The 26473-nt window shown below is 42.6% G+C and overlaps 1 protein-coding gene across 1 annotated transcript in view; it reads right to left on the minus strand.

Annotated features, from left to right (window-relative positions):
* LOC117815932 (STI1-like protein) overlaps positions 1–26241 on the minus strand; it is a 57975-nt gene extending 31734 nt beyond the window's left edge. The window contains exon 1 of the mRNA XM_034687965.1: positions 25997–26241. Within this exon, the coding sequence (XP_034543856.1) occupies positions 25997–26042 (46 nt within the window). The 5' untranslated portion in view covers positions 26043–26241. The remainder of the gene's footprint in view (positions 1–25996) is intronic.
* Between the last annotated feature and the right edge of the window lie 232 nt (positions 26242–26473).

A 26473-nucleotide genomic window follows, 5' to 3' on the forward strand; every position in this document is an offset into this window, starting at 1 on the left:
TGTGCCTCGGCTGTCCAGCACATTGATCTAATGTTTACATGTTGGCTGAATATACAGAGATCACGTTACTTCAACCCTCTGAATCTGATCCAGAATCTGATCCTGACGGAGAGGCGCCTGCAGCAGGACCTTTCTGAAGGATTGGTCACAGATTTAGTGTTTCTTGTTGTTTTATTTATCAGTATGTTGACGTGTGTCTGAGTACACAGCTACGAACATGTAGCTATGTGGCTATTCTAACTAGCGCTAGCACTTATCCATGATAAATAAAAATCATCCACTAGATCTTCAAATCTGCAGACGTGGGGAGTAAAACCGACCTCTACCAGAAAGGCAGCGGGACCTTTTCTGAAGGATTGGTCACAGATTTAGTGTTTCTTGTTGTTTTATTTGTCAGTATGTCGACGTGTGTCTTGGTACACAGCTACAGCTACGACATGTAGCTATGTAGCTATGCTAACTAGCGCTAGCATTTATCCATGATAAATAAAAATCATCCACTAGATCTTCAAATCTGCAGACGTGGGGAGTAAAACCGACCTTTGTGTTTATTAAGACAGCCTACAACTAGCATGCCTCCCTCCTAAGCTCCTTGTTAGCACACGTGTGCAGGTAATGAAAAACGGAGGAGGGATTCAGTATTATTTTATACAGTCTATGGGCTGAACAAGCTCCGAGCTCTGACTTCCCGTGACAGACCGGATATTGTTGTTACGTAACAAAAACACTGAAGTCTGAAACGGCTGGTTTCACACACATTTACAGAAAGGTGGAGAAATCAGAACAGGGGCAGAATGGATTCTTTTTCATTCTCGGGGGGTTTGTAGACAGGGACACATATTTCAGGTAGAGAACCATTAAAAAGTCCATTTTGCATGATATGTCACCTTTAATAAAACATGTATTTACCTCAAATTCAAACAGAAGCTCACTGTGTGAATAAACGGCTAATTTAAAAGTCATGTCAGGGATCTGGCCTTCAAAGTATAACTGAATGAATACAGTCAGTTAGTAGTGCTGCTTCAGCTCTGACTTTAATAGTTTCAGTGCCAAGACCTGAGAGTATGGCTGTAAAATGTAAACACACACGCCACGCTGCGTCACAGAAACTAATAAGTTCCCTATTAAAGCTGGGGTTGGTAATCAGATTTAGATCCACTTTTTGTTATACTGGTTAAAATGATCTTTATGTCCTGATGGCAATCAATACATGATGTGTTCTTAAAAAAGAGTGAAAAAAAAGCTGCTATCTACAGCCGGAGTAAACCTGGGAAAACACCAACCAATCACCATTTTTGGGAGCCAAAATTTTCAACCAATCAAATCCCGTCCTGTTGTCTGCCCTCCTCCTGTGCGTACGTTTCCCCGTCCCCTGCCTCTATTTACTGCCTCTCTCACTCGACCTCTGGCCTGTCCCCTCTGACCCGATGAGAGGCTTTGCTCAGGACTGTAGTCCGGATCAGAGTCTAAAAAGCTCTCACCACGGGAGCTCTGACAAGCAGAAGAATTAATGACATTTAGTAAATCCTACAGAAAATGTAGATGTACTGTAGCGTCCGTCCGGACGCTGTAGGGATGACGAGCCGATTCATGAACACGTTGATCTTTAATAACCGGTCACTGTCGGCCGTGATCACGCCAACCAACAAAGCAACAATCAATGTTTGAATGAATGAAGAACTTCTCCTCTTGTCTCTCCTCTCTCCCGCTCACACACTCTACACCTCTCCTGATGCCTTCACTGACTGTCAACACTGTAGGAATTAAGAACATCTACACTGAACAGGTTTAACAAACAGTAGAGCTGTTACAGTATTATATATGTGTTATAACTTTTCTCCTGATATCGTGTCACCAGTACAACTGGATAATGCTAGCATGACAGTTGTGAGTGCTAACAGCAGCCATGTTTGTTTGTGTTTTTAACTTTCAGGGTTTAGACGGAGTCCTGAGGAAATGCTACATTCAAATTCATGCTAGTTTTCAGTGACTACCAACCCCAGCTTTAAGAGCCAGCCTTCAATTTAGTAAATTCCTGGTTTATTCCATAAGTTCCTGTTAATTTCCATGGAAAGTTTCCAACTTTGAAAATTCCTGGAATGTTGCAACCCTAGACAGAACTGATATTAAATACCGGAGTAAAGACGCAGGTTGTTGCTGTGAAAACATGGAAGAGAAAAACTGGAGCATGTCAGTCTTAGTTTTATTCTATTTACAGAATGAATAAGTTCTGTTTCTCTTAATGGACGAGCTTCAGTAGTCACTTCTGTGTTAGTAAGACTTCCAAATCCCTTTAAAAGTTCCTCATCAGAGCTCACAGTCATTACTGAAGTTTCAGATCATTTAAGTTCAGATCAGACAAACTGAGAGCAGTGTTTGCTGTAGGCAGACGTGGCCTCAGGCTTGTGTGTATGAAAGAAGGGAACCCTCTTCCCCTCCTACCACAGTAAGAAGTCGCCGTGCCATAAATATCTGAGGGCCCCAGAGCACAAATAGGCCGACACATTCTGCAGGAAATATTTCTCTCGCTGAGTCATGATGGAATTTCAACCGACCCGAGTTGAAGTTGATATTCAGCATGATGAAGCCGGCCACGTTGATGGTAATCTGTGAACTGATGAGCTGTCTCGGAAGGAAGTCAGCAACCACAAAGTCACAACAGACAGAGACGCTGCAAGAGACGCAACAGCCGTCACAAACCAAACACAAACACAGTCACGGCTGAGGTGGACAAGACTTCATCCAAGGCCAGGAAACCTCAAAATATTTCAGCTCCATTAAAATGTACTAAATACACTGAGCATCTGAAAGAGCTTGAAACTTTGTAGGAGTGAAATCTGATAAACGGAGCGTCTCATCAGGTTAGTTTGACCTTCAGTGGGCAGAAGCCTTGAACAGCATCCTCTCCCCTTCCTGTGAGGACCTCTTATCTTTTTCCTGTAACTGTGATAAGTAAGAAAACTCTGCAGGAAGGAGAATAAACAGATAGCCATGTGTACTTTGTTATGAGTACAAGGATCTCTGTTTCAACGGTTTCAATATGACACCAATGCAGCTCAGCGTGCAAAAATGTGGTCATTATCATCTGCTGTTTTGTGGCTTAACAACAAAACTCCAATTTGAAATGAGTCAGCTTTTTGAACACCATCGGCCTCACCAACCAATCAGAATCAAGACAGGGTAGAAACACAGATATGAACTTATCCTTGTGGTCGCTGAGAGAGCAGACATTCTTGCTTTAGTTTTCTGCGGGCAGATCTGTACCAGACTGATCTCAAACCGGACTCTGTGGAGTCTGACAGGAGACCTTCTTAAGGCATCATACAGACGTAACCCTTGTAGTTGGTGAGATTCGCCAAGCCTCTTTATTGCGCTGTTAAATTCATGCATAATAATAACTTTATTTATATAGCACCTTTTAAAGACCCAGTTTACAAAAGTAATTGACAGCAGGGCACATAAAAACTTCCTTACCAACAGGACTCAGAGAGTTAGAGTAAATGACACTCTGTCTGATCGGAGATGCTCCTCTACAGGTTCTCCACAAGGGTGCGTGCTGTCACCTCTACTGTTTATCCTTTACACCAGCCATTCTCAACCCTGGGGTCCCGACCCCAATGGGGGTCGCGAGATGATTTCTGGGGGTCGCCAAATAATTTTCGAAAAATATATCTAATATTATATTACAGAATTTCAGTCAGGGAGCTGTTCTAGTTGCTTTGTGCTTCATTACTTTTTCAAAATGCATTGTATCAACTAAATTTGTATGAATTGACCTGTGCGCGTGAGATCATGCTCCGTGACCCACGGCGGGAAAAAAGACAAAGAAAAACAAACCATTAACCTCGCGCTACATTTTGCAACAAGTTTGCTAGCTTTCTGATGCTGTAAAATGGAGCGATGGCTTAAGAGAAAAAGTGTTCCAGCTCGAGACTTGGGTCAGCAGCAGGGGTCTCAGAGTCAGTCACCAGACAGTCTGACAGCAGGACCACCCCCTGAGAAACGGAAGGCACTGGGGCCGACACCGGCTGACTCCAGAGCTTCGAGGCTCCGAAAATATCAGCCCGACTTTCTTAAATTTGGATTTTCGTACATGACTAAAAGTGTGGGGGGTCGCGGACACCAGTGCATGTTAAATTGGGGGTCGCGACTCAAAAAGGTTGAGAACCGCTGCTTTACACTAATATGTGTCAGAGCAGACATGAAAACAGATCCATTATAAAGTATGCAGATGATTCTGTCATTGTTAGTCTGCTCTATGAAAATGAAACCAGCCACGGTCCAGTCGTTGATCAGTTTGTTGAGTGGTGTGAGGAGTCTTACCTTCAGCTCAATGTTTCTAAAACCAAAGACATGGTTATTGACTTCAGAAGGAGTAATCACATGAGTGAAGTGACTCAAATCAAGGGTCAGCCTATTGAGTCTGTGCAAACTTATAAATACCTTGGGACCGTCATTGACATGAAACTGAACTTTGAGGCAAACTGTGCAGCAGTGTGCAAAAAGGCTCACCAGCGTCTGCATTGCTTGAGAAAACTAGCTTTCTTTCACATTGATCGAACAATCGTGACCATGTTCTACCATGCTTTTATCAAATCTGTTGTGTCCTTCTCCCTAGTCTCGTGGTTTGGCCAAATCACTCTGAAGGAAAGGAACTCTTTAAACCAGATGGTTAAATGGTCAAGCAAGTTGATTGGTGAGCCACAGGCATCCACAGTTTCCCTGTACACTAACCAGTTACAGCGGATAGCCACCTCTATTTTAAAGAATGCCTCACACCCTCTGCACAGTGATTTCCAGCTTCTTCACTCTGGACGACGGTTTTTAGTCCCAAGGTGCCGGACACAGCGTCACAAGAAAAGCTTTGTTCCTGCTGCTGTTACTGAGCTGAACAAGCAATAGCTTTTATTTTCCCACACAGTCAGCCTCCAATCTTATGACTTGAGCCCAGATTGTCTTATTTATTCATGTGATTCCATTGTTTTTATTGGTTGACTGTTTTCTGATATGCTTTTTAAAATGGAACCTTTAGCACTTTAATCATTTTATCATTTTATCATGTTTATTCATTTTACCATTTTTAGTGTTAGATTAGTTTTTAGGATATTTTTTGTATGTTTTGCACATTAAGTAGATTGTTCTGTCTGAAGTCTATCTTGTAATTTTGTATCGACCTAACATCTCACTGGCTGCAAAACAAGTTTACCTACGGGTACAAATAAAGTAACCTGAACCTGAACCTGAAAAACCAAGCAAAAGAACTCAACTGCAGAGAGAGCTGAAACAAAAATTAAAATCAGACATCAAGAAATACAAACACGCGGCGCCGTTTGCCTAGCGGTCTAAGTGCGCCATATACAGAGGCTACAGCCCTCGTCGCAGAGGTCGCAGGTTCGATACCAACCTCGACCATTTACTGCATGTCCTCCCCCACTCTCTACTCCCCACGTTTCCTGTCTCTCTTCAGCTGTCCTGTCCATTAAGGGCAAAAATGCCCCCTAAAAACTAAAAAAGACAACAAATACAAACACAAAGAGAACCCAGACAACACTTAAACCTGATGTCACAGGCAAGACAAGAACCCGACGATGAAGTACGGAGACCAGAGGGACCAAGAAAGTAAGACGATTAAAGAGATAAAAGGAAAGAAGGAATAAAAAGAGGCTACAAGCTGTAAAAAGGAATAAAGCACTAAAAGAAGGGTTAAAGCAATAAGGTGAAATAAAAGCAAGTCTATCAAAGTGAGTTTTAAGGAGAGATTTAAAAGATTCTACAGATTCTGCAATCCTTATCTCCTCAGACAGGATATTCTAAAGTCTAGGGGCCCTGATTGAAAATGCTCGGATCCCTGTTAGATTCAAGCCGAGGCTTTGGGTTTCCCACCCAAGGAAATAAATAAAAAAATCTCTCTCCTCTCTCATCATGGGCAACGTGAGATCTCTGGCTAATAAGATGGACGAGCTAACAGGACTAGCCATGAGTCAGACGGAGTTTCGGGAAAGTAGCATGGTGTGCTTCGCGTAAACGTGGCTGCATCAGGATATTCCCGACCACAATGTCTCCATTGACGGCTTCCAGACTGTCCAAGGCAAACCGGGATAGCAGCGAGAGCGCTGTGGGCCTCCGACCATATTACCTGCACAGGGAGATCTCACATGTCACACTGGTAGCTGTTTACATCCCCCCTCTGCCAACCAGACTACAGCGTCCAACGCTCTCAACGCTGCCAAAGCCAGACTCCAGACAGACCACCAGAGTGCCCCCTTCCTGATCTCTGGGGACTTCAACCATGTATTTATTTTCTACAGAGCTTATTATTGTATTTGAATAACTTATTCTGTATAAAGTAGGGGTGAGCCCGACTAAGGATTTGCTTAGTGGAATCTGATTCATCAGATTTTGCCCACAGTCGATGAATAGTCGAATGTTTGTTGTTTTTTCTTATTGACCTAAAGTCTGCATGATGGTGACCACATGACTATATTACACATAACCCTTTACAATTAAGAGACTCATAGCTTAAAGTGAAAGGGACAACAGAATATTATAAGTATAGAACTTAGATTTTTTAAATCTATATTGCAAAAACAACGAGGTGATGAAGAGAAAACTCAAATAAGACCACCATCCGTTAAACATGGAACAACGCGCCGTTATAGAATAAGGAATCAGGAGATATTTAAACAGTGTTCACACAGCAGAGAGCAGCACTGAGGAGGGTAGTTTGTCCAACTTAAGGCTAAACATTTGTAGAATGTTCAAAATCAAACCTGAACCAGCTAAAGGGTTTTTAAAGGTGACATATCACGCTTTTTTCATCAACATATATTGGTCTAAGAGGTCCCCAAAACATGTCTTTAAAGTTTATGCTCAAAAAAACACTTTGAAATCAGATTTTGGTCTGCCTGAAAAACCCTCTTCTTCAGTTCTCTTCAGAACACTCTGTTTTCGCTCTGACCACGCCCCCTCAGGAAGTGGATGTGCCTCGGCTCTCCAGCACGTTGATCTAATGTTTACATGTTGGCTGAATATACACGGCTGCTCAGAGATCGCGTTACTTCAACCCTCTGAATCTGATCCAGAATCTGATCCTGACGGAGAGGCACCTGCAGCAGGACCTTTCTGAAGGATTGGTCACAGATTTAGTGTTTCTTGTTGTTTAATTTATCAGTATGTCGACGTGTGTCATGGTACACAGCTACAGCTACAGCTACAGCTACAGCTATGAACATATAGCTATGTGGCTATGCTAATTAGCGCTAGCACTTATCCATGACAAATAAAAATCATCCACTATATCTTCAAATCTGCAGACGTGGGGAGTCAAACCGACCTTTGTGTTTATTAAGACAGCCTACAACTAGCATGCCTCCCTCCTAAGCTCCTTGTTAGCACACATTTGTGCAGGTAATGAAAAACGGAGAAGTTGAGTTGTATTTTATACAGTCTATGGGCTGAACAAGCTCCGAGCTCTGACTCCGTGACAGACCGGATATTGTTGTTACGTAACAAAAACACTGAAGTCTGAAACGGCTGGTTTCACACACATTTACAGAAAGGTGGAGAAATCAGAACAGGGGCAGAATGGATTCTTTTCATTCTCGGGGGGTTTGTAGACAGGGACACATATTTCAGGTAGAGAACCATTAAAAAGTCCATTTTGCATGATATGTCACCTTTAAATCTCTTAACAGAACCTTTTAAAACAGTCTTTCATCACGTCTTTGTCCGCTTGAGTCTTTTCAAACTGTACGTGAGGAAAACCATCGTGTGTACGGGCAGAAGTGCGCTCCTTGCTTTGTTGACTGTAAATCCTGTCTTTGAGAATATCCTCTCTGATGATGTGGAGGTGGATGGGATGCTGTGGATTGTTTCTGAGGCTTCAGACAGCTTTGGGTATCCCTCCTCGTTCGTTTGGCCCCGTACAGTTTTTTTGTGGTCCGGTAATCCTTGATCTCACAGCCCTCTTCATGAAGCTGCTCCTCATCTTCATCACTAGTTTTTAGGATCAACTGAAGTTTTATTTCCTGACATTTTGAGCTGCCATGAACGTAGAAAGATTTAAAGACCAGCTGAGGTACGTCTGCTCCACAGGTCCCTGCTAAATGGGAGAGTCCACCTTGAATTACCAGGGGAGATTTAATTACCCCTTTAAGGAGATTTAACACTTCAAGAGCTGTTCTCAGAAATACATTAAATAAGTCTATATTTATATCAAAATAGGATATATGAGACGCTATTTTTATGGGAAACAGGAAAATAATGTAAAATTAGACATTGAGCACCCCCATGGTTTGAATGGAATGATCCACATTTCATATGCAAATATTCGACTATGAGACTGGGAGTCGACTAAGACTCGTTAGAACCAATCGTCCAATATTCGACCATTTGGGGTCACCCTTAGTTATCACCAGATCGTATTTCACTTAACTACAGCAACAAAACAAAGTCATGATGAGCGGAGCCAGGCCTGGAATCAACAGGTCAGAGGTTTTCAGAGGACCAGAAAGACAACATGGATGAGGAGAGGAGGTGGAGGAGAATCCTTGATTCAGTATTTACCGCAGGAAAACCTCGGTCACCTAACCAGTGGGTGTTGACAGACGAGAGAGCACAGAGCCGGACTGCAGCTGATCAGAGATGGACCGGATACAGATCTGGTGGAAGTCCCGTGTAAGACTGGGGTGTTGTGATGACGTCTTTCAAAACAAGTAAGAAGCCAAGCTGCTGCGATCTGGACTATTTGGAGGTGGGAGAGTGTCTTTTTGTTAATGCCAGTTAAAAGTGAGTTACAGTAATCGAGTCTTGAGAAGATGAGCGTGTTAATGACAATTTCATCCAACTGTTTTCACATTTTCTTTGTAAAACAGCCTGAACAGTCACTGTTAAGAGAGGAGGAAGTGTGGTAAGACAACAGCTCTGACAGTGAGGTTGAGGGGGCCACCCCGAATGGAAGCAGGACCTTTAAAACAGCTTTCACTTTCCTCTCGCTCTTCACTCTCAGGACTTGTTTTTGTCATTGCTGTGCAAAAAGTAACCATGTGTCGAGTGCAACAAACATAAAAGCTTACATCAGCAGGACTCAGCTTGCAGAGCTTCTCCCTCTCGTACCAAGAAACAACTTGCATGTTGTGGAGGAAAGCCAGATGCAAAGTATGCACTATCCCGACGCTGGCCAACATTCTTTTCCCCTCAAACATGCGATGCTGACAGACGGAGGGGCCGGGACAGAAATAGACGGGCCGTTCAGAAACTTTTGGAAGGAGCAGAAACTGGATCTGCTTGGCATTAAGGAGCCCAACACCGCCACCTGACTTGGAGCCAGACCAGGGGCGAATGAAAAGGAGGACTAAGCAGAGAGGGGGATGTTTGAGAGGGAATAACAAACTTGATGCCATATTATGTTTTTTTAACTTAAAACACATTCCTCATTCCAACAGCAAAGACTTGAATTATAGTCCTGACCGATGCCCACTCAAACAGATACAGGTGGCAGACATGGGTGTGGGTGGTGTGCAGTCACTTTGCAGCTTTACGTTTAAATTTGAATGTGATAATCCATCGTAAAAGGGTGTTTACTGAGCCGGTGTGTGCTCTTATGTGTGCCTGTGCAAATCCATCTGTTTATTTAAGCTTTAATTGTACTGAGGTTGTCTCAACATGTTCTACTTGTTTACATGGAAGCATGTGAACTCCATAGACTAACTATCCAACAAAGCTTTTTACTTTTTACAAATCTGCATCATGATGCTGTAATTTTAGGAAACTTAAAGGTGACATATCATGCAAAATTGACTTTTTAATGGTTCTCTACCTGAAATATGTGTCCCTGTCTACAAACCCCCTGAAAATGAAAAAGAATCCATTCTGCCCCTGTTCTGATTTCTCCACCTTTCTGTAAATGTGTGCTGAAACGAGCCATTTCAGTTTTCAGTGTTTTTCATACGTCACAACGCCATCCGGTCTGTAACAGGAAGTCAGAGCTCGGAGCTTGTTCAGCCCATAGACTGTATAAAATACAACTCAACCCCTCCTCCGTTTTTCATTACCTGCACAAATGTGCAGGTAACACTGAAACTTTTGGAAGGAGCAGAAACTGGATCTGCTTGGCATTAAGGAGCCCAACACCGCCACCTGACTTGGAGCCAGACCAGGGGCGAATGAAAAGGAGGACTAAGCAGAGAGGGGGATGTTTGAGAGGGAATAACAAACTTGATGCCATATTATGTTTTTTTTTACTTAAAACACATTCCTCATTCCAACAGCAAAGACTTGAATTATAGTCCTGACCGATGCCCACTCAAACAGATACAGGTGGCAGACATTTAAATTTGAATGTGATAATCCATCGTAAAAGGGTATTTACTGAGCCGGTGTGTGCTCTTATGTGTGCCTGTGCAAATCCATCTGTTTATTTAAGCTTTAATTGTACTGAGGTTGTCTCAACATGTTCTACTTGTTTACATGGAAGCATGTGAACTCCATAGACTAACTATCCAACAAAGCTTTTTACTTTTTACAAATCTGCATCATGATGCTGTAATTTTAGGAAAATTAAAGGTGACATATCATGCAAAATTGACTTTTTAATGGTTCTCTACCTGAAATATGTGTCCCTGTCTACAAACCCCCCGAAAATGAAAAAAAATCCATACTGCACCTGTTCTGATTTCTCCACCTTTCTGTAAATGTGTGCTGAAACGAGCCGTTTCAGTTTTCAGTGTTTTTCATACGTCACAACGCCATCCGGTCTGTAACAGGAAGTCAGAGCTTGGAGCTTGTTCAGCCCATAGACTGTATAAAATACAACTCAACCCCTCCTCCGTTTTTCATTACCTGCACAAATGTGTGGTAACAAGCAGCTTAGGAGGGAGGCATGCTAGTTGTAAGTTGGTGATTTCACCGTAAAAATCACAACTCTCACCAACGGGAGGTCGAAAGGTCACAAATTCAACAAACTGCCAGAGAAAAATCCGACAAAGATTGATGAAGAAAGAGGAGAAAAATCAGAAAGAAGAATGAACGAAGAGGAACGACTCCAACAGGCTGCATGCACGGTTGACGCATGCGCACAAGGACATATATATAATACCTCTGACAAGCCTTGAATTAGGCAATGCCATCTAGATCACTGGGGGTGGTAAATGGGGCCCTAAATGCAGCCTAAAGTTTTGTAGTGTGTGGCCAGACTCAGGAAGTTTTGAGCGGAAGTGGTTTACTTCAGTGTGGCAACACTGAAGCTTTCTCATCTTCAGACAACAGCTAATGGGTATGGAGACTGTCTTTCAGGCCGTTCCACTACTTGTTTCATAACAGACTCGTCCCATTTCATTCACTCTCAGTCTAAATATATTTCACTACAGGGCTGAAGTGTTAGCTGCTATTTTTAGCATGACAAGTTGTAAACTGAAATTGCACACGGTAAAAAGGTTATAGTTGAAGTAGTAGGGCATAATGAAGTTTACTGAGAGGGTTGAACCCGATGGAAACGTTTAAATCAACAAGGACAGACAAAAAGCACAAAGTCACATTTGAAGGTTTCATTAAAAACACGTTGTGAACAGAGGTGCTGTGAGCTCTGTGTAGCAAACAATGTGTTACTGTTCCATGTGGAAGCATGGTCTGGTGGAATCTGGTTCTCAAGGCTGCCACTGAGGCTGGCCTTGGAAGTTCCCTCCCCTGCTTTTAACAGACACTCATATCAACAACACACACCCCTCACTCTCAACATCAGTGTTTCAGGTTGTGTGTCTATGTTTCCACAGAGCAAGAGAGGAACATGATTACTCAACACGACATATTCCAGACAGTTGCAGACAGTGAATGCAAACATACTCCTGGTGCACATCTCAAGATGTAATTAATCATATAAAAAGAGTGACAAAGACAGTTATCATCTGCAAAAAGTGTAACTCAAAATGTAAAGCAGCTTTAAATGAGATTTACAAGATGTTTTTTTAATTATAACAAAGACGCATTTTTTTCCATTTTTTTCTATTTTTCTATTTATTTTTCTATTTATTTTATTTTTCTTCTATTTTTACTTTTACATGTTCGAAATAAATAATAATTAAAAAAAAAATGGTGGCCCAGAAGTGCATTGCAAATTATAAAAGGATGAAACACACCCACAAAGTTGGAGACAAATTTACATTTTTGAAAACATTTTTACATTCTATAAAACAAAATGACATTAAACACTTTTACCAAGAACAAAACAAATTTAAGAACTGATTTGATTTGATTTGATGACTTTATTTCGAACATGTAAAAGTAAAAAAATACAATTAAAAAAAAAAAAAGCAGAAAAGAAGAAAGAGTTATACTAACATAAAATAAAAAGAAACAGTTTTGCAAAAGAAACAAAATCAATATTAGCAAGCAGTGAAACAATTTACTCTACATGTACGAAAAGGAGTAGGAAGAAGTTTAAAACTTATCTAATCCTACCCCTCTATTCACTATTTTCTGCCATTATATGAGTGCAGTCCCACATGTCAAATCTTCATATATTATCTTCATATTTATGCTAACAAACAAAAGTGAACCCCTCGTGATTATATACACTTGTCTTCCTCCTTGTACCTTATTAAAATCATTTCTTTGTACTTCTTCTTGAATTGAATTATGTTCAGACATTGCTTTAGTTCCATACTGAGACTGTTCCATAGTTTAACACCACAGACTGAAATACAAAAGCTTTTCCTTGTGGTCCGAACACACATCATCTTTAATCTCAACTTCCCTCTGAAGTTATAACCCCCCTCTCTAAACTCAAATTTATAAAATCAGAAACAATATTAAAAAGACGGAACATTTTTACCAGACACACATTTACAAACCACATACTGATGTACCAAATACAGGAAGTGATCAGGAAGTGATGGAGTGAAGGTTTGTTTGGGCGAAGAGGAACAGACTGTCCAGCCAATCACAGCTCATTCTGATGTGTCCTTTCAAAATAAAAGATAAACAAAATATTGAAAAAATAGTGATAATTCTGGATACTTTCAATTAGAGAGTTTCCACTGACTCATTTCAGTTCAGACTAATAGAGGAAAGCTTTTTTACAAATTTCAAATGGCTGATATTCTAAATTTACACATCATCAATCAAGCTGTGATTGGCTGGATACATTATGAGGTTGTCCACTATTACTCTGAATTAAAATGATTGAGTGTAGTACTGAGATTTGTTCTTCGTCTCTGATTGAAAATACCCAGAATTATCCCTATTTCTTTTTATTTTGTTTGGCTTTTATTTTGAAAAGACACATCAGAATGACCTGTGATTGGCAGGACGGTCCATTACTTACTCCCCGCCATAGACTGTATGAATAATGGACGTAGTATCAGTGACTTCAACCATCTGTTTCTAAAGCGCTGTTTTGAGGTCAATCGGTGGCGGCAGCCATATTGGAAATGTTGAACTCAGCGTAACTGCTGTTGGGCGAGTGGGATGTAAAGAGGCGGGCTTTGAGCCTCCTCGCCAACAGCTACAGTGTTCCTGTCAATCAAGTCAGCTGTGCCTCTCATAATGGAAAAAAATTCACACAGTGTGCTGATTAAGAAATGAGATATCCAGACTACACTTGTTTTTTGAACCAGGCTGTAAACATGTTTATTTCTGCTGTAAAGATTGGCTTCTTTGAATTGGTGTGTATGGGGTTTCTGGTACTTCTGGAGCCAGCCTCAAGCGGATCCTTGAGGAATTGCAGTTTTTAACACTTCTGCATTGGCGTCATATTTTTAGACCAGAGGTTGCCACTTGCTCTCAGCCAAAACAAACCGCTCACTTCCTGTATTTGGTACATTCCTTTTCCAGTAGAATGTTCCGTCTCTTTAAAAGTATTTCTGATTTTGTAACTTTGTTTTGTTCTTGGTAAAAGTGTTTAATGTCATTTTGTTTTATAAAATGTAAAAATGTTTTCCAAAATGCAACTTTGTCTGCAACTTTGTAAAAGTGTTTCATCCTTTGTAAATTTACATTACACTTCCCAGACACCATACAAGGCAGTATAATAAAAAAACACTGTCTAAATGTTCTGGTGTCGATTTCTTACTAAATGAAACATCAGATTGAAATCATCTCTGAGAAAACGAAACTAATCAGACTCCATTACCTCAGAGATGTTAGTGCTATGAGATGATTCAGCCCAGAGTGAGCTCCTGTTCTCTGTATATGGGTTCTCTCTCTCAGGCTGACTCAGTCCATAAGTTACCAAGAATACAACAGTTTCTGTTTCTCTTTGAGTTTGCAATATGAATGTTAAACCAACACGGGCGACTTCATTGTCAAAGCAGGCGCGGTTGATTGACATCTGTTTAGTTAAGTCATCGGGATGGTTTGCACGGATCTTAAGTGGCCTTAAGGTGTATATGAAGGCAGATCATGAGATCAGGAGAGGAGCAACACACTCTAGATAATAATCAGAAACCACTTTGCACTTTGGGTAATTGAATTGATGTATTAAACATCAAAGCAAATCCATCTGTCGGAGGTGGACTGAGACTAATGGAGTTCCCTGTTTACTGATTTAGAAAGCTGAACTGTTGTTAGAGTGGGTGTCACAGATGATATTAATCCTGCACTTTGCCCTGTGGTGCATTTTGTATCCATTAGTTGATCAGGTATAAGTAAGTGATAATGTGTGGTTAGCCCGACGGGGTCTTGTTGCTCGGCTACATACTTAAAATACAATCATGTTGGCAAAAGAACTTGGTCTAAAGATTATTTTATTGATTTAAATGATTTTTGTTTACAGTTGTTTTTTAAAATAGTCCCAGTGATTCCTCGCCAGTTAGCGTTCCATCTGCCTAACATGAACCTGTCCTCATTTAGCTCTCCTTCTTCTCTGAGCTCTGCGGTTCACACACCTTTAAAAATAAACTAATGTCCCAACTTTGAACCCTGCTGCTATATAAATACCACATCATTTTTAAGATGCTGTTTCTCACCTTCAAGTCCATCAACAACTTAGCTCTTTGGTACTAGGGGTGTCAAATCATCAATTAATTAAAAACAGTCATATTTAGCGAGTTATGATTTTCAATTGTGTTAATCTAATTTTTAATATAAATTGCCTTTTCATAAAATCTGCTTTTATGCATGGGGCTTCATGTGCTTGAGTTGTTGGGGGTGTCAGTCACATCCTGAAGCTGGCATTGATTGGCTGTGATTGTGTTTGGGCTTGTTTATCATAAGCTGATAGGCTCCCATTGTAGTTGGGAGGGCAAGGTGAGGAGCGGAGAGGAGAAGTGAAAATGGAGGAGCATGTGAGAGCTGTAGGTCCAATGAATGGGAAATGTACCTGCCAAAAACGCCCCGACGGCACCATTGCCTTCTTTGTAAGAAGGAGTTTGCTTACCACCGAAGCAGCTCAAGTTTAGCCTACCACATCAACTCAAAGCACCCAGTCACGAGTGCAGCCACAGCAGCGAAGACGTTAGCAATATAACTGCAGCGCTACAGAGCAGAGCCCAGCATCAGTGTTGATGACTGTCCCCTGCAGTGGTGGTTTGCTCACTCAGGAGCCTATGAAAAGCTGTCAGCCCTAGCACTTAAGTACCTGGCCTCCCCGACAACCTCCGTACCTTGTGAGAAGCCTCTTTAGCCTCGCAGGCCACATAGTGCAAAATAAAAGGGCAGCCTTGCTCCCAGAAAATGTGACCAAGCTGGTCTGTCTCAGCGAGTGGCTGAAGAAGAAGAAATACCTCAAGTTGAGGGCTTTTCTCAGCAATTTTCAGGTGAGATTAAAAAAAGAGATTAATTAGATCAATTAATTACAGATCATAATTAATTCCTCCCTCAATTTTTTTTAATCTCTTGACGGCACTATTTAGTACCTCATTGACCTCCTCCATACAAAAATACCCTACCGTAGTCTCGGGTCCTCCTCTTCCACCCAACTCCCACCCAACAACCCTCCCACCTGCTCGCTTGACCACCAAGGGGTCGAGAGCTTTCAGCTGCCTCTGGAACTCTCTCCCCCAGGACTTACAAAATTCCACCTCTCCTACCGCCTTCAAATCCTGCTTCAAAACTCACCTTTTCTGCCAAGCTTACTCACTTTAATCTATCTCTATAGGACTGGAATGACTCACCCCCCCCCCCCCTCTCATTTTATTAGTATTAGTATTGTATTAGAGGCTCAAACCCCACCTCTTTACGTCACACTTTTTTGGATGAGTTCAGCATTTCCAATATGGCTGCCGCCGTCGATTGGCCCCAAAACAGCGCTCAGGAACAGACGGGTGGCGTCACGGATACTACGCCCTTTATTTATACAGTCTATGGTTTTAGCCACATTGTTTTGATGCTAACAGAAGCTAACGGTTTCACCTTACGGTCTATGGTGTCAACAAGCAGAAGCTAAATGTGTCTGGACTCTTTTCTGTGAATTGATTTGACGTGACGTGTGGAGAGGGACCATCTCACCATGACGCCAAAAAAACTCTGTGCGGTGATACTAATGATTAAGCAACCCTTAGTGCCCACAATCATTACTGAAGCTTGGGTCGCAGAGGGTTGCCGCCGTGCTGTGTTCTATTTGTGTAACAAGACCACCACTGGTGCAGATGAAACCACTTGGGTCAGATCAGCTGAGCGGTTCGGCCCGGCACCCGGGCCGCGAGAGCAGTCAGACCGAAGGACCCAACCCGCCGCCGGAGACCCAGGCCAGGGGACAAGCCAAGAACCCAGACCGGAAGCAAACAGGTCCCGCCGGAGCACCCAGGGCGACCCCCAGGTCACCCAGTAGGAGGAAAGGGGGGCGAGGGGGGAGAGATCCCGCAGCCCCCCCAAGGGACACCCCCACAACACCGCCCCCACAGCCCCCCAAGACAGAGCCAAAGGAGCCACCAGAGCCGAGGGGGCCCAGCACCAGGAGCAGACAGCCAGGCAGCCGGGCAGGACCAGGACCAGAGCCCGCCCCAGACGGCCCGACCACTCCCCCCAGCCACGCCCCCCAGCCACGCCCCCAGCCACGCCCCCCAGCCACGCCACGCGACTGATGGACCAGTCCGCGGGGGCATGGAGGGACACCCCAATGGCCGCCGTAGTAACACCCCCCCAGCTGCGCGCCACCCCATCCCCCAAAGAGGACCGCGGGGGAGCCCCCGGGAAACCCGGCCCCGAGGGCAGCCGCGGACCAGGCCCCCACAGGGGAGGGGGCAGCAGGGGGACGGAGGGTGACAGGGACACCAGCCACCCACCCAGCCCCGATGGACCCCCAACGAGTAGGGCCGAGCCAAACACTGAGGCCCCGCCAAACCTGAACTGTGTTTGTGTCATATGATTTGAATTTTGTTTTTTTGTTTTTTTGTTGTATGTATGTTTGCTAGTGAGGTGGATTAAAATAGGGGGGGCCACCATGGTCTTCTAAGGTGCTTAAACCCACAGCCACAGGTGAACTCTGAAGGCCCAATCCAAAAGCAGACATTGAAGCAACACGAAAGAACACAACAGCCAAACCACCATGATATAATTTCAAAGTATGTCAAAATTAAGCAAACCAAAGTGCAGACATCACAGTTTCCTGTTCTGCTGCTTCAGTTAATCTGTCGTCACCCCCTCGGGGGGGTCATGCGGCAGCGAATAAAAGAGAAAACGTGATGATACGTTTTGACATTTTGACATTTTTAGAATGCGATGAGAGGTTACATGTCACCTCAGTTGAGTTTGTTTTTCAGCATAAAGCTGCGGTTGGCATGACTCAACACTTCCTGTGACTGTTTCGTAATCAAGGACTTCCTGAAAAAATTGTAGCATTACGCCTCCTGAACAGCTGAAAAGACAATGACAGAAATGCTCAAACAAAGGCGTCTAAATAGAATCTTCTTGAAGCTATATTTGATTAAAAAGCTTGTAAAGGCCTTTTCCAATCATGGAAGATGGAGAGGTCTTGCTTTCAGGTACAAGGTTCTAGTAGGGCTGGGCGATATCGACCAAAATTAATAATAGATCTCAATTCAGCAAAATAATGTTGATACATCTTTGTCTGTGAAGTAAAATTCCCCATTTAGCCTGAGCATTTCTGATTAACTTGTGGTCAACAACATATTACTGTAAGTGGTTTTACCAAGCATTAGCCTCTGCATCTGTGTTGGTAATCTGAAAACGAAACACTCAAACATCAAACTGTTTGTGTGCTTTATATAGGCCTTCAGTGAGCTTTGCAAAGCAAGACAGAGTCTGCACAACTGACCCAGAAGTGAAGGTTCATGGTATTTATTGTCTTCGCAGAGTATAAGATGACCGCATCGTTAAACTAAGCCAAAAAGAGCCGAGAGACAAACCAGAGGGCTTTTTTTTTTTTACGACCCCTCGCTCACCTTCTTCACCTCTCACTCCTCAGACTCCTCCTCCCACAGTCAGAGGGTTCAGAGATCAAAGTCTCCTGCTAAAGAGGGAATAGATGTCAACTTAAGAGAGTGCTGGGGGGTGTTTTATGATTTAGGGGGCATCAATGGAGAATGCTGATGTACCGAGCGGCTCTCAGAATGAGCCGGTCTGGTAGCTTTCCAGTAAGGGCCTTAAAAACATACAAATACCAGGCGACTTGTCAACACTGGAACACACTCATCAACACTCTCGTCCTTCAACACCCACCGGTTGCATTTTAGAAACGCAGCTCTGAGCAGGACCGCCGGACAGCTGGAGTCATGTGACCGAGGTTTCCTCACAGTAATCACTGAATCAAGGATTCTCCTCCTCCTCCTCCTCATCCATGTTGTCTTTCTGGTCCTCTGAAAACCTCTGACCTGTTGACTCCAGGTCCTGGCTCCGCTCATCATGACTTTGGTTTGTTGTTGTAGTTAAGTGAAATACAATCTGGCAATAACACAGAGTGTTTTATTCTGAAAATTAACCGGATGTTTTCATTTTGTTTTGGTGCCTGACTTCCTGTCCTGCTCCATCTGCTCTGTTGAGATTGATGCGTTGTGCTCCAGCATCCTGGAAAAAATAGAAGTCTTGTGTATCTGATCCGGAGGACTCCAACCTGCTGGATCAGAGACACAGCTAGAACGCAACAGAGTGGATCCAGTGGAAGTTAACACATTGACTTGAATAGAAACCTATCAGATCAGGTGCTGTGACGGATCGGAAACGGATGCTCAAACTTTTTTTTGCAACCAATTTTTGGCATTTTGTCTTACCCTTGATCATGTTTGAAAATATATCCACACATCTCAAAAACTGGATATATCGCCCAGCCCTAGGTTCTACATCTAATCGGACTATAGCTCATTGTTTTCAGATCACAATTCAAACAGTATGGATAAGAAAGAAGGTCACAGGCCTTGGTATCTCTTATAGCTCTTGATTATAGAGACTGCGTTCATAATACTGAATCTTTATAACTCGTTTAATGAACTCTACTTTATTGTTTAACTAGTCTTTAAACACACACAACCTGAAAATACAACATTTCTGAAAGCCTGTCAGCACTGAGCTGGCCTTGAGCCGTGAGTGACGTTAACCTCAAACTGCAGCGGCTGACCAGCCTGTGTTTGTTCTGGGACGGCTCCAGATGGGAACATGAAGGACTGAGTCTTATCAAGGGAAAGAGGGGAATAAAAGAGACCAACTTTGATAAGTAAATGATTCAACAATGCTCTACAAACATAGACAGAAAATCCCCTACTTTGGTGTTTTCCCTTAATTTATTTTTAGTAATGCTAACTCCAACAATAGCATGAACATTCAAAGGATGTGGTGGCCTCTCTCTTTGGATAAATGGTTTCACAGCAAAGGAAAGTGAAGGCTAACGACCAAATTCCACTAGATCCGTGTCCGGGCCGTCTCCAATTCGTCCCAGCACCAGATCTCATAGGTTTCTATTCAAGTCAATGTGTTAACTTCCACTGGATCCTCTCCGTTGCGTTCTGGCTGATCCAGCAGGACAGAGCCCTCTGGATCAAATACTCAAGACTTCTACTTGTGCCGGATGCCGGAGCACGACGCATCAATCTCAACAGAGCAGATGGAGCGGGACAGGAAGTCAGGTTTCACCAAAACAAAATGAAAACATCCGGTTAATTTTCAGAATAAAACACTCTGTGTTATCACCAGATCGTATTTCACTTAACTACAACAACAAACCAAAGTCATGATGAGCGGAGCCAGGACCTGGAGTCAACAGGTCAGAGGTTTTCAGAGGACCAGAAAGACAACATGGATGAGGAGAGGAGGAGGAGGAGGAGAATCCTTGATTCAGTGATTACCGCGGGGAAAACCTCGGTCACATGACTCCAGCTGTCCTGCGGTCCTGCTCCGTGCTGCGCTCTGAAAACGCAACCGGTGGGTGTTGACGGATGAGAGGACACGTTTCATCTGCCCTTCCTTTATTCATCCACCAAACACACACGCACAAGAACAGGCACACCTAATAGTGGATAAGGACAAATGAGATTTAATAAGGTTACTGGACGTGTTTAAACTTTAAAAGGCCTCGTCATGTCCTACTTACCTGAATGCTACGCCTCTTCATGCAGCATGTTTTGTTTTGTTCCATGTTTTGTTTTTGTCAGTGGTTCTGAGGAAATCTGCAGTTTTTTGTACAGTCTCTCAGTTAAGGGTTTTTCTGTGGTATTAGGAAGTTCGGTTTCCCTGATTACTCCAAAACCTCACACCAAAGCCGTGACTCACACGAATCCAAAAGTAAGTTTTTTCCATGATTCAACGAGCCTCTATCAACAGATGGCTCTTGAAAGATTACGAGCAGCCACCGGAGAGCTGCTTTTCTTTAAGTGCTTAATCGGAAATTTGAATAGAAATAGACTAAATAAACTTCCTGTGAGCTGAACACAAGGAGGCGTATTAGACTTTCGGCTTTAATGGGTTCCTTTGAAAGTTCAAAAGCTTCTCTGGACATGGACACCAGAGTTATTTCTCCATCAGACTATATGAATGTCCCAAAGCAGAAGACGTAGTCAAACTGGTTTCTGTACATTCCTGTGAGGTTAGTCTACAAACTCATTTGCCAGTCAAATATTTTTGCCTGGTTTACGACCGGTTGCCAGGTGGGTCTAAACACCACTGGCACAGGGTTAGCTCTGATCAAACACGTATCTGTAGACTGAGTAACAGACCATAATAACAGCAGGCTCAAACGTCTGATTCTGGAGATATGATCGCCTCTGATTTCATTGGACAGAGGCCACTAAGAGTTCACCAAGGCATGCAGAAACCTGCGTCCTCTCTGCGCTCGAGTAGTTACAGGTTCTAGATTGAAATCTGTTTACCTTTCTGGAGGTATTATTGCTCTCCATGGTTAGAGTAACAGACTGAGCTTTAACATTATTATTCATGCTTATTTGGGTTTAGAAATACTACAAACCAACACTAAACACTCCTGTATCCACTCACTGTGTGTATGAGCCTTGAACTATCAACTTTGTTCCTCTTTTAAGAACTTTAAATACAATGTTTTGCACTCAAGCTGTCACAATTTACCAATATTGATGAGAACTGTCTTTATCAAGAAACGAAGAAACGTACTTTATTAATCCCCATGGGGGAAATTAAGATGTTTCCACTCGTGTTGGTCATGCTACACACACAGTTTGGTATACAGTATACATACAATTTTATGCACAAACATGCAGGGCACTTAAAGCTGGGGTTGGTGTTCAGATTTAGATCCACTTTTTGTCATACTGGTTAAAATGATCTTTATGTCCTGATGGTAATCAATACATGATGTGTTCCTAAAAAAGAGTGAAAAAAAGCTGCTATCTACAGCCGGAGTAAACCTGGGAAAACACCAACCAATCACCGTTTTTTGGCTCCCCAAATTTTAAACCAATCAAATCCCGTCCAGCCGTTCTGCCCGCCTCCTGCAGAGCGTACATTTCCCCGGCGTGCACTCCTCCGAGTCCCCGTCTCCTGCCTCTACTTCCCCTGACTCTATTTACTGCCCCTCTCGCTCGTCCTCGGGCCTGCCCCCTCTGACCTGATGAGGTGCTTTTGCTCAGGACTGTAGTCCGGATCAGAGTCTAATAAGCTCTCACCAACAAGCAGAATAATTAATGACGTTCAGTAAGTCCTACAGAAAATATATATTTATTGTAGCGTCCGTCCGGACGCTGTAGTGATGACGAGCCGATTCATGAACACGTTGAGTTTTAATAACCGGTCACTGTCGGCCGTGATCACACCAACCAACAAAACAACAATCAATGTTTGAATGAATGAAGAACTTCTCCTCTTGTCTCTCCTCTCTCCCGCTCACACACTCTACACCTCTCCTGATGCCTTCACTGACCGTCAACACTGTAGGAATTAAGAGCATCTACACTGAACACGTTTAACAAACAGTAGAGTTGTTACAGTATTATATATGTGTTATAACTTTTCTCCTGATATTGTGTCACGGGTACAACTGGATAATGCTAGCATGACAGTTGTGAGTGCTAACAGCAGCCATGTTTGTTTGTGTTTTTAACTTTCACTATGAGAATGTTTTGGTGAGGACCGGTTTTGAATCAGTCACCATCATATGGTCGAGAATCAGCGGCGCTCGTGCATGTGAGCGGGGGGGGGGGGCGTCGTTTTGGAGGAGCTCCGAGGGAGGAGGGGAGGGGTTAGACGGAGTCATGAAGAAAAGCTACATTCAAATTCATGCTGGTTTTCCGAGACTACCAACCCTAGCTTTAAGGAGAGATGCTGCCATCAACCAGCGCACCCCAAGCAGTTTGAGGGGTTCGGTGCCTTGCTCAAGGGCACCTCTGCAAGTGAGCCAGCACCTCTCCAGCCACTAGTCCACTTGCCAAACTTCGTACATGCTGGGACTCGAACCGGCGACCCTCCGGTTCCCAAGCCAAGTCCCTATGGACTGAGCTACTGCCGCCCCAAACAATGAAATATCAGTATTGTGCTAAAAATAAGGTTGCCAACTTAGAGACTTTGTCTCTATATTTAGAGAGTTTTCAGACCCCTCTAGTGACTCCTTTTCAAAAAAGCGACTAGCATCTTTTTCTGGTGTCTAATGGAGACTTTTGGAGACTGACGTGAAAGCATGCATCGTTCTTACTCTTCTCAACGAGCAGTGGATGCTGCTGTGAGTCCCTCCTAGCTGCATTCAGAGCAGGAGGCGTTCACCCCTCAGTATCCAGACTGCAAATGTATCACGCATACGAAGACCCAGCTGGCTGATCCGGTCTCTTTTTGGTCCATTTAGATCAGGGGTGTCAAACTCATTTCAGTTCAGGGGCCACATACAGCCCAATTTGATCTGAAGTGGGCCGGACCAGTATAATCATCGCATCATAATAACCCTATAAATAACAAAAACTCAAAATGTTTCCCTTTGTTTTAGTGCAAAAAAGTACATTCTAAAAATGTCTAACGATCTATCTTTTTACATAAACAGCTGTTGTATGTTGACTATTATGGACCCCTCAGCTCCAGCATGAACAGTGTGCTTGCTGGACAGTGTTGTAGTGCTAGTGCTATTAGTGACGGAGCACACCTATGACGTACGCACATGTATGGTAAGCATGCACACGATATGTGGCTCCTTTTTTCGAAAATAGTGGATCCACTGCTCCTGCTTTTTCAAGTTTACATATAAGATAACTTTAGTGTTGATTGGATCTTGAAGTGCTCTAAGAAGTCTACGAATTTCCAAACTTTATACAAACTGCAAATATTCTTTTTTGGGGAAAAAAAAGTCCCAGAGCGGCATTCAGATGCGCTCCGTCAGCACTGTGAATGTATGCGACCCCTAGAGGACAAATCTGTAATAGCAGTTACTTTTCTTGAAAAATTGCAGTTATGGTCTTCTCTGTAATTTTTCACTTTTGGAAGTCATCTGCGGGCCGGATTGGAATCCCTGGCGGCCCGGTTTTGGCCCGCGGGCCGTGTGATTGACACCCCCGATTTAGATTGTATGCAATAAACATCTTGAAAATGTTATGGCTGAAAAATGTCATGTTTTACTTTGATTTGTTGTCGGCTCCTAAGTGTAGTTCTTGTTCAGGGTGTTTTTTAACCTCTTTTTGTCTCTCCCTCAACATTACATGTCTCTCCTACAGCGTTCATTACAATTCCAATTATGCAAATTAAATGATGACGTCATTAAGCGACTTTAAGGACAGCCAATAGCTTCTTTCCTCACTGATGAGTTGGCAACACTGCATACAATAATACGTTGATGGTAGGGCGAGGTAGTGTTTATTTACGCTGGATGCCATCTGCCATGAAACCCTGTGAAGCGACCTTGGGTTTCTTGAAAGGCGCTATATAAATATCAGTTATTATCATTATTATTATCAGTTATTATTAAACAAATGGAAAATGAAGCAGCAACAGAAGAAGATGACTCAGTAACCAGCTAGCTAGCCCTTACCGCAGCATGTGGGTTCTACTGTTGTGTAAATTATGTTGTAGGAGGGGACAGGTGAGAGCGAGGTACTCTACCAGCATCCTAAAAAAGATGCCTTCACCAGTTAGGGAGTTTGGGGGTTTTTGTAAAAAAAAAAAGACAGGATAGGGCGCTGGTGGATTAGCAGTCTATGCGTTCGTTGCAGAGGTCGCCGGTTCGACTTCCCCCACTCTCTACTCCCCACATTTCCTGTCTCTATTCAGCTGTCCTATCAATAAAGGCAAAAAGACCATCTTTATCAATCGATCACTCAAATACTCAGTCAACCTTTTGCTCATCACATAGGTGTCATGGGCTGAACTAAAGGAAACATCAGTGAAGGGAGGAGCCCACTTGATAACCCCTGTGATGTGCTGGCTCTCTCTCCCCATGTGTCCTTTCTATCTCAGGGTTTGGGGGACATGAGGAGCCATGGGGTCGGGTACTAAACTTATCCGTAGAGGGCACAGTGGGGTGGGTTTCTTCAATGAGCGCTCATCCTTTCTTTCAACACACGTACCTCAGGTATATCTCAAAAAATATAGACTTTACGACTTGTAAATAAGTCGATTGTCGGGCATATTGGTCCGGATTTGATTCCAGCCTGCAGCCACTTTTCCTGCATGTCCTTCCCCCCACTGTCTCTCCTAGTTTCCAGCTCTAATAAAGTCTGAAAGGCCCAAAAATATAACTTAAATAATAATAATAAAAAATACATAATAAAAAATAAGTAAATTGTGTTCATTGGTAAAGTTTATTAATTAACCTGATGCTCCACATGGCCTTGCCTTTCCTTAATTTGACTGACAATGTTCTTTAGTGTTATAATCCATAAATATCACCATAATATCCTTATCAGGGATTATTTTACCACAATAAAAGTGGGGAAAATCTGATATCTGACAGTTTATCTTGTCTAAAATATGAGTTTCCAAGTCATTATTTGAAAGTATGATATTATTAAGTAAACTATAGCAGTTCAAAGCGGGAATTTACTGTGATAAGACACATTATATCCAAAATAGTGGGCTTAAATGTTTATTATTTTAATAACATACCAAACTGATTAACATGTTTTCCCCCAAGAATTCATCTTTCCATGCCAAACTCACTTGATATTGTATTGTGCGTTAAATTTCAAGCAATTTAATGCAATAACACATTAATAATTTGAATTTGATGCCAACTTCAGGTAAAATACAAATAAACCTATGCCAGGTTTTCATCCAGAATAAGCTTATTATTATGGTTTTACCAAAATATAAATTAAAAGTAAAATTAAACATTAATTTCACAGTTTTAATGCCAAAAAAAGTCAAATTAATCACCATTTTTGTAGTTTAATTAAGCAGTGAAAAAGCTGTTACTGTTTACCTGTCCTAACTGTAATTTAACATTTATATATCCCTCCGCCTGACATCATTAAAAGGCTGTAATGTGAAATAAAGTGTGTCATATGGAGTTATCAGGGCTGTTTAAAGCCAGCAGAGGTTAAAGATAACATTAAAATCACAGCTGAGCTCCACACACACACACACACACACACACACACACACACACCGGCCTGTGGCACTACTTTATCAGACCTGAAGTTGTTAACGGTCGGCAGACAGGGTCAGTACTCACCGCCTCCTAAGCCCAGCAGCCAGCAGAGATCTCTGGTGAACTTCATCAGGTTTCACCGCCCCGCATTATAAATCCAGACCCCGAATAAAACTTTAAACTGTCCCCAAGAACTAAACAGGGAGTCCCGGGTCTTCATTCAGGTCTGCCAACCCACCGGTTCTCCTGCTGCCCACGGTCTACTGGAGGGTTCCTCTCGTCTGGTCCTTCTCCGCCCCTCCAGGCAACGGGGATGTCAAATCAGCTGCTGTGACTATATAAACGACTTCCGGTTGGCTTCCAAAATAAAATATATATCCGTGTTGACTTCCGGTTACCATCACCAAAATAAACACGCCAAAGCCCATACTATCACTATAGTCACATATTATAAACAATACTTCTTCTATTATGAGGCAATTTAACCAAATGAATGCCACTTCCGTCCATTTAATATATAATTTATAAAAAATACAATAATATTCATAGTGAAATGTATTT

The sequence above is a fragment of the Notolabrus celidotus genome, chromosome 7 (assembly GCF_009762535.1).
Source record: "Notolabrus celidotus isolate fNotCel1 chromosome 7, fNotCel1.pri, whole genome shotgun sequence".
In the NCBI taxonomy this organism is placed as follows: domain Eukaryota; kingdom Metazoa; phylum Chordata; class Actinopteri; order Labriformes; family Labridae; genus Notolabrus; species Notolabrus celidotus.